General features: G+C 38.0%; 1 protein-coding gene across 2 annotated transcripts; it reads right to left on the reverse strand.

Annotated features, from left to right (window-relative positions):
- Positions 1-1,772: 1,772 nt before the first annotated feature.
- LOC127374298 (uncharacterized) lies at positions 1,773-7,324 on the reverse strand. Of its 2 annotated transcripts, none has more exons than XM_051419462.1 (6): positions 7,157-7,324; positions 6,645-6,986; positions 6,167-6,511; positions 5,670-5,786; positions 3,260-3,342; positions 1,773-2,073 (listed from the first exon to the last, which is right to left on the reverse strand). In XM_051419462.1, the coding sequence occupies exons 1-6, from the start codon at positions 7,197-7,199 to the stop codon at positions 1,933-1,935; spliced, it is 1,071 nt and encodes a 356-aa protein (XP_051275422.1). In that variant the 5' UTR covers positions 7,200-7,324; the 3' UTR covers positions 1,773-1,932. The 2 variants fall into 2 exon arrangements, with proteins under 2 accessions (XP_051275422.1, XP_051275423.1); XM_051419463.1 differs by having other exon boundaries at positions 3,260-3,327; positions 7,157-7,321.
- Between the last annotated feature and the right edge of the window lie 1,411 nt (positions 7,325-8,735).

Genomic DNA, 8,735 nt, shown 5'->3' on the forward strand with positions numbered 1-8,735 from the left:
TAGAAACAATATGGATAATGCCAGTAAAAAACGAAAAGAAAAGGGTGGGGCTGAGAAGGCGAGGGGAAAAAAATTTGACATTTAGAGAGTGAAGCCGCTAATGGTCGCAAACTAACTGAAATGTTCAGCAGCACAGCCAGCAGCACCACCACTGGAGCACAAGTTCAGTTTAATATTAGCAGCATCCAATTGAGTGAAGAAGTGAGCCAGACAGCTGTGCAAAAAGCCACTTGTTGAAGAAACTCCTTATCCCCCAACATTGAGTAAAATGCCATTGCTGGTTTGTTTTTTTAGGTAAGTATTCAACCTTCATTTCTATGTGAGTATTCCAGTTAAACTGTATATTTACAGCCTCTTTACATTGTGATTTATCATAACTCATACAGTACTATGTGTGGTGTGTTTCAGATACCTGTTTTGTATTGGTTCAGCCAGAGGGACTGCAGTGTGATGATACCTTCATTTCTATGTGAGTATTCAAGTTAAACTAGAATACTATGCTCTTAACACAACATCTAGTCATCATCAGTGCTATTGCTATAATTTGGATGGTATAGTATCATGAGCCACAATTAAAGTATTGTGACACTCATGCCAGGCATTATTGTTGTTGTTGTTGTTGAGTTTCCGCGCGCCGATTACTTTGGGCCGGGCCTAGTCAAAGTCCAGGGCCGTTTTTTAGTCCCAGTCCGTCCCTGGGTAGCGGGGCCCTCCCGCTCAATTGTGACTCTCTTTCTCTCTCTCTCTCTCTCTCTCTTCTCTATCACCGGTAGACTGACTCTGTCCCTCCGTTGCGGGGCAGCAGGCCCCTCCCGCATCACTCTCTCTGTCACCTGACTGCAGCTGGATCTCTCTCCTCTCTGTCTCATCCTCTCTGACAGGGCTACCAAACTTCATCTTGATATGCCACACCTTTGAGGTGGATGGATTATCTTGGCAAAGGAGAAGTGCTCACTAACACAGATTTTGACAGATTTGTGAACAATATTTGAGAGAAGTAGGCCTTTTGTGTACATAGAGAAAGTCTTAGATCTTTGAGTTCAGCTCATGATGAATGGGGGCAAAAACAAAAGTGTTGCGTTTATAATTTTGTTCAGTGTTATTTTGATCTTCTCTTGCTGCTCTTTTAAAACAGAAATGAATTATGTGTGAGTGAAAATATATGAATGTTTGACTTAAAATATATAAATATTGGAATAAAAATCAGTGAGTGTAAGAATGAAAATAAGATGATGTGAGAGTAAATATATATGTATGTGAAAGTAGAATGTATGTGTGTGAGAGGGCCAGAATTAATTATGTCTTGTACGGACCCTCATACACATATAACACATTCTTTTCTGTCTTGTGGCGCCTAAAGGACTATGGCTGTTTTCATACCAACCATTTTGTCTGAAAGACCTGGAGCAATCATTTAGTGAGTGAGATGGCTATGCAATTTACAGGAGCCGGGGATCGAACCGCCAACCTTCCGGTTAGTGGGCGCTCTACGTCTGAGCTACAACCGCCCCGTTTCTCCACTTTCTATCTGTGTGGAAGATCTCTGTTCCGTATCAAAAGTTGCTAGGTGCTGAGCAGCCACTTAATATCCCTTTTTGTGCAAATTATGGGACCACAGTTAGAGCAAACAATAACAGAGTCGTCACAAGGTGTGTGCAAGGTCCTGTGTGAATATGGCATGCAAGATTCTGGTCATACACACCCACAACACACAGCTACGAGTTTTATGCAAACATTTATACAAATGCAGTTCGAAGTAAAATGCACAATAATAAAATGAATAGCTTGAAAGTCACTTTATTAGCAATAAACTCAGGTGAACTTCATCAAGATGAGCTTGAACTATAGGAAGGGACTGTGTAAAACCAAAGTATATTCAAAGAAAGCTAAACATGATTTACAATTGGACAGGTTGGATTATTCATGAACTGCCTAGAAAGAGGGGTGGTGCTGTGTGTGGTAGTGTGCGTTCACAGCAGAGTACACACACTCTTGTGGTGACCCTCTCTTTTTCCTCACTCTTCTTGTAGAGAAATCCAGTGCTGCATAGTTTACTTCCTCTGCGTCACCATCCTACAAATAATAATTGACTTTAATAATTCATATTTTATAGATTAGGACTGTCAATAACAATCACAACCAAGTCAAGAGTACAGAATCTAATCATGTGCTATTGAGTATCACTCTTGTTCACATCTAGCACTGTATGTAGCAATGGTGGGAGTTAACTGTTGCATATTCTTTTATGCAGGGTTGTTTGACAACCTTATAAACTGGCTGAAGAAAATATTTAACTTTTAATAAAATCTGTCAGCTATGTGAAACAATATAAACAAACTACCCGAATATGAATTATTGAATAACACAGGACTAAAGAATGGTTCTAAAACTTTAGTTAAGTCAGATAAGAGTAATGATCGTAACATAGTTGAACTCCCTCGCATCTCCATCCTCTTTCAAGAGTGAAGGAGAAACTACAGTTCCCATGAAACATGCAAAAAACGCAAAAGGTGTCAGAAGTTTCATTATCTGGATGCAGTCTGACGAGGTATATATGGTAACTTATGTGTACATCTCATCTTTAAGCATATATGTGTGAGACATACATGGAAATATACACTATATACTGAATGTAGTTTAATTATTTTATTTAATAAATCAGATTTATTTATTTGTATTTTTTTTGACAGCTTCTTCTCGCAGGCTCCATCCCACCCAGCTCTAGTCTAGTGTAGGCCCCCAGGAACCAGTGCTGACCTGGCCAACTGTGGTAATACAAGTTAGTGATGCCATGGGCGTCAAAAAGACTAGTTCTACATAGGGAACAATTCCATACATAAATCGGATATAAGACAAAATATGTAAACTACATACAGAATATAATGTATATGCCCATGTACTGTATGTCTCACACATACAGTATAGATGTGATGTATATATAAATCACCATATACACTCATACTATATACCTCATTAGACTACATCCAGAAGACATAACAATTGAATTAAACACACTGTTCTTTCCAGAGCTGATGATGGAAATAGTTAACGAGTGAGCCATCTCGCCTCCTTCTCATCTCTGTTGAACATGTGCAGTCCCGATCCCTTTCTATGGATTTTCCATAAATATCACACAAACAAAACAAAAAACTTTTCCAGTTTGTTTAAAAACAGAAAAACCTCATTTTGGTCTTGCTGTTGTGGTTTTGAAATAGTTTTGGTTTTGAAAAGGAAAAATTAAACATATAAATATATTTACCATGTCAGTTAGTTGATCCGCTGTCGTCCTGTCATGTCTGGGATTATGGGAGGCAGTCTTTGCTCCGGCTGATAAAACCAAACCTTCAGAAAATGAGAAAAGACTGGGAACTGCTGGCAGATCAATGTGACGACCTCACAAGACCTCACAGTTTCTGTTAGATGATTTATAGTTACATTCACTCTTCTGTATCTCATTGTAATGTTGGACACTGAAGAAATCCACAATCAGTTGTTCAATGATATAGTTTTGAAATTAATTTTATGTGATGTTATTTGGGGTTGAATTGTTACAATCTCTAAGAGTTGAGTTTTGTTTATTTAATTTTTTCTTTTGCAGCATGACAATAACTCTAGTGTATATGTGTTATTTTACTGTAATGTAATCAGTGTAAAAGCTTTGTGATGCAGATTTGTGTTTTCATTTGTCAAATGAAAATGTCAGAATATAAGGTTGTTTTCTTTTGTTAGACCAAATTCTCAAAATCTATGAAACTGTAGTTATTAGTGTTCACAATATGGTTTTACATGAAACAATTGTGATGAACTAATAATTGTAATTTTGAGCACATTTAATTGTAATTGTTTAACTACAAAAACTTTAAAGTATTTAAAGGGGACCTATTATACTAATGTCCATATATGTGTATTTTTTAATTGGGACTCCACTGGAGTAGCTCTGCAAGATTCAGAATTCAGAAACATACTTATTTATGTTATACTGGCCCTTTATGCAATCCCTCAGTTAATCCTCTATCTGAGACAAGCTGTCTCTTTAAGTCACTCCTCACCCCTTAACTTTGCAGAAGCATGCACAGGGACAGCAAGTGGCTGGCCGCGTTGTCCTGTTGCAGTTGTGACGGTTGAACAAAAGTGAGGTGGAGCACTGAATTTGATGAATTTGAAGTTATGTTTATACCTGTGGAGCACCCAGCGTCCAAAGCTCCTCTACCAAACTCCCAGTCCATTAACATTTGTTTGCAGTAAGCAGATTCCTTAGGTTCTTTAGCAATATGTATGTTTTTTAGTATCAGTAAATTCTGTAATTCACAGAGAATTGTGGCAAAGAAGCCTGTAGACATTAGAGGGATAACCGGAAAATATGTAACTTTGTAGTCAGTAACTTTAGCGGGTAGATGGCGCCCATCCACCTGTTCGTCCCTGTACTATTTTGTGGGCATGCAGTATCTGCTTTCAGAACAGTCTAAAACCTGAGCTTTTAATAAAAAAATGTTTTGTTAAAATTTTTTTCTGCACTTAACCCATTCTAAGTATTAGCAGCGGGCAGCAACTGTATAGTGCCCAGACCAGTGACCAACGAAGACCCAAGCCATTGGCAATCGTGCTGCTTTGCTCAGTGCGATTAGTTTTATATACATTTTCCTCAGTATCTGAAACTTTGGTCACATTTAATATTAACATCTGACATTGTAACACTATACACCGATCAGCCATAACATTATAAACACTGACAGTTGAAATGAATAAAACTGATTATCTGGCTATCATGGCACCTGACAGTGGGTGGGATATATTAGGCAGCAAGTTAACATTTTGTCCTCAAAGTTGATGTGTTAGAAGCAGGAAAAATGGGCAGCATGAGGATTTGAGCGACTTTGACAAGAGCCAAATTGTGATGGCTAGATGACTGCAGCTCTTGTGGGGTGTTCCCGGTCTGCAGTGGTCAGTACCTATCAAAAGTGGTCCAAGGAAGGAAAAGCGATGAACAGAAGACAGGGTCATGGGCTCATTGATGCATGAATGCGGTTCTGATAGAAAGGTGTCAGAACACAAGGAACACACAGTGCGTCGCAGTTTGTTGGTATGGGGCTGCAGAACATTATGACCACCATGGTGCTCATGTAATGGCTGATCGGTGTATATATGACATAATGGGTTTCTTTAATGGGTAACAAGAGCAGATTCTTTATTGTTGTCAATATATCTTTCACTTACGATACCTCTGTATATTGAAATTTACTTTTGTTAAGTATTGATGACAGTTTTCTATAGAGAAATATTTAAATTGTATTTCCACTTTTGACAGATGTTGATGTAAAGTAGCACAAATGTATATTGTCCCAAAGAATGAATGGATGTTTAAAATAACCCATTGTTTTATGGAGTTAAGTTATTCTGTATTCTAGGACTCAAAGTGACATTTAATCAGAAATCCATAATTTATTTCCTTGAGGCAAAATGTAATCATTTTCTACTTCAAGAGCAAAGAAGACAAGAGGATAGAGGAGAACAAAAAAAAGTAATTAAATTGCTCATATAAACTTGCAACTGAGACCTATAACTATAACTTTTTTTAGGCTAGTGTTTACCAATGTGATGTCATGAATTCAGACTGAACATGAGCATAAATCAATGCAGAAAATAATCCATGTACAATTAAAGGAACCTACCTTTGCAATGTTTACAAACTCTCCTTCGATTTACGTAGAAAATAAGGAAGATATTCACAACCACACAGCAGGCCAACAGTACTCCAAGAACAATGGTAACTGGGTCCAGTTGTGATCCTGTAATAAGAAAAATGTCAAAAGAGACACTGAACATGATCATGTCCCTTTAATATCCATGAATAAATATGTAGAGAGTAGAAATATATTTTTAATACTCATTCTATACTCAAACTGCATTTTTGAAAGTATCAAAAACAGCTACGTGACAACCGATTGGGTTCTATATAGCTGATGACGTCTGTTAACAAAGGCCTTGACTGGCCCTAATACCGATCTTTAACATAACATCAGGACATCCAGGAGCTGGAGCTGCCATGATATATCTAAATACCTCTTTTGTTAAATAATGTAATGTTTTAAAATTCTAGCCAGTTTTAATGGTTACGACATGTTAAAGATGTGTTCATAATTCAGCTTCAAAGACTTTAAAAACGTACTTGTTTCCACTTTAGTTCCTTCACCAAACAGGATCTCTCCACATGAGACCACAGCACAGTAGTAAGTCCCAGTATCAGAGGAGTCTGTTATGGTTTTGGACAGACTGTAGACACAGCTTCTTTCCTCTTGTTCATCACTGCTGTTCCTGTGAGTGTAAATGACTTCTGGATGAGATTGTCCTGATCCAGCTCTGAACCAGTACACACTGTGTTCACCTGGACACTGGTCTCTGGTTTCTTTTTTCTTGGGGAGAAGTGAACACTGGAGAGTCACTGAGTGTCCCGGCTGGACTGATGCTCTCTCTGGACGTTGCTTCACAATCACACATTTCTGCTGATTACGATCTGTGTAATATATATTAAACATACATAAAAATAAAAATATGTCAAAAGCAATTTACAACCGAAATTATTGGTAAGACATAAAATGTAGTGCTAACTGTCATAGGCCATAGACAAAAGAAGTTGCAATTTTTACCATTCACAGCCAAGAAGACGGCATTAACAACACTCGATGTGTATGCTGCTCCGGTTTGACAGAAGTATGTTGCTTCGTCCTCTTTGCTGATATTTCTAATGGTAAGTAAATAATGAGTCTTTTCCTCTGTGATGTTGAAACGTGAGTTGTTAAATTGTGCATCAAGTTTTCGGTTGTTATAAGATCCAGTAGCAACTACTTGGATCATATAACCAGGAGGCAGCTTATAGAACTGAAAGAATTTGCCCTCCTGAGAGACTGGACATCGCAAAGTATAATTCCCACCTACTTCAACCACAGTCACAGAGCTCGGCCGACGAACCTCTGCAGTTTCAATCAAGTCTGAAAAAAAACACAAACAAAAACATGTTTACAAGAAAAAAATTAAAAAATCGTTAGGTTTCTACAATCAGAAAGATTACTACATTTCTTTTTCTACTTTCTTACTTCCTTTAAACAACATTTTAACACAGTTCAATATAAACAATCATATTGTTTCAAGTTGCACTTACACACTGTACTAAGAAGAATCAAAGCAGCCAGTCGTTCAGACATTGTGGTACAGCACCCTTGTCTTGATGTATTCTCACCCAAATGAAGATTCAGTCACAGATCATCAAAGTCTACAAAGTGGAAATCGTTCTGATTGGCTGAAACACAGGAAACGCTCTTCCTCCCAAAAGTTAATTGTGATTTAAGTTCAGGAAGCATACTTTATGCTGTGTTTCAGTTCCTCTGTGTGTGATCCCCTATTGACGATAATGTTAATGCGGTTTAAGCACAACTATTTATCAAGAACAGAAGGTATAAAAACTAACACTAGGAAAAGGACAAATAGCTCAATGAGTAATCAAGACTCTCCTGAAAGAGTCTGTTACAGAGATGTGCCTAATACAAAACTACTGTACTAGGAACTTATTAACATTCTGTCAGTGGTTATAAAGGGTTTTCAAACTGGCTGATGGGGCAGTGTCGTGCTTGTATCCCATGCTAAAACTATCCATCCGTCATCTATAACCACTTATTCTTTGCAGGGTTGTGGGGTGCTGGAGCCAATCCTGCACAGTCATGTCTTTGGACTGTTGGAGGAAGCTGGATCACGGATCAAGTACAATTCAGTTGTGAAGGAAAGTTACATATGTACCGATGTACTGCATGGTGCTCACAAGCACTAGTGCTGTTGCTGCCCCTCTGTACCTTCTGTAAAGTTGGCCTATCAGAAGAAAGTGGGAGGGGATAAATCCAGCTCTATATTCTTAGTCTGAGACTCCACTAGTTTAGCTTTGTATGAGTCATTCTTCAAAAACATCCAACTTCCTACAGCATCCTATGTCTAAATGATGAAATGATAAATAGTTGTCAAAATGGTTAAAAAACTTTATGAGGGGAAGGAAGACAGAGGAATGAATAGCTAGAAGACAGACGGACTGACAGTGGTTTATGCAGTTATCTGTTGCAAGTACAGTTTTAGAAGAGACTGACTGGGGGTGACTGCTTTGTCTTACTTGTCTCAAAACACTAGAAAGGAAATTTGCATTAGTTTCTTTAGAACATTTAGAGCCACATGCAGAAGCTAAACAGACAGACAAAATCTGTGGTTGGCCATTTCTCAGCCTTTGACTAAGCTCCAAGACTGTTTACTCAGAAGAGACCTGACTGTGGGCTTCAGCAGGATATGTAGTGAGGTTAGGCTGCAAGAAGGAAGAGATTCAAGAGTCTAATTTTAGTTTAACCACTTTACTTGAGTCTTGAGCTTTCCTTGCCTGATGTACAGTGTGAATCATTGTCTAAACTTTCTATTTTTAAGGATATGACTATATGCACCTGGCTTTTGCTTATACAGGAAATGTATGCATTTATACACCAACAATCTACACACACAGTATCTTGGCAACCATTACAAAGCAATGAAGGAAGTCAAGCAGTCAAGCAACATACTCCACTTTTGATCACAGAAAACTGCATTCTATACATACATGATGCAAGGTTAAACACTGATTTAATGCAGCCTTATGTGTTATGCTGACATAAATATAAGTCCCACCTGCTAAATATATATGAAGCAAACACAGCCTACTTTTATGTTAACAC

Source organism: Dicentrarchus labrax, unplaced genomic scaffold (assembly GCF_905237075.1).
Source record: "Dicentrarchus labrax unplaced genomic scaffold, dlabrax2021, whole genome shotgun sequence".
Taxonomy (NCBI): Eukaryota; Metazoa; Chordata; class Actinopteri; family Moronidae; genus Dicentrarchus; species Dicentrarchus labrax.

Coding starts and splice junctions, on each gene's coding strand:
- LOC127374298 (XM_051419462.1), bottom strand. CDS start 7,199: ATGTCTGAACGACTGGCTGCTTTGATTCTTCTTAGTACAGTGT. Junction 5,787..6,166: donor AGGAACTAAAGTGGAAACAA/GTACGTTTTTAA, acceptor TTCTTATTACAG/GATCACAACTGGACCCAGTT. Junction 2,074..3,259: donor CGGATCAACTAACTGACATG/GTAAATATATTT, acceptor TATTATTTGTAG/GATGGTGACGCAGAGGAAGT.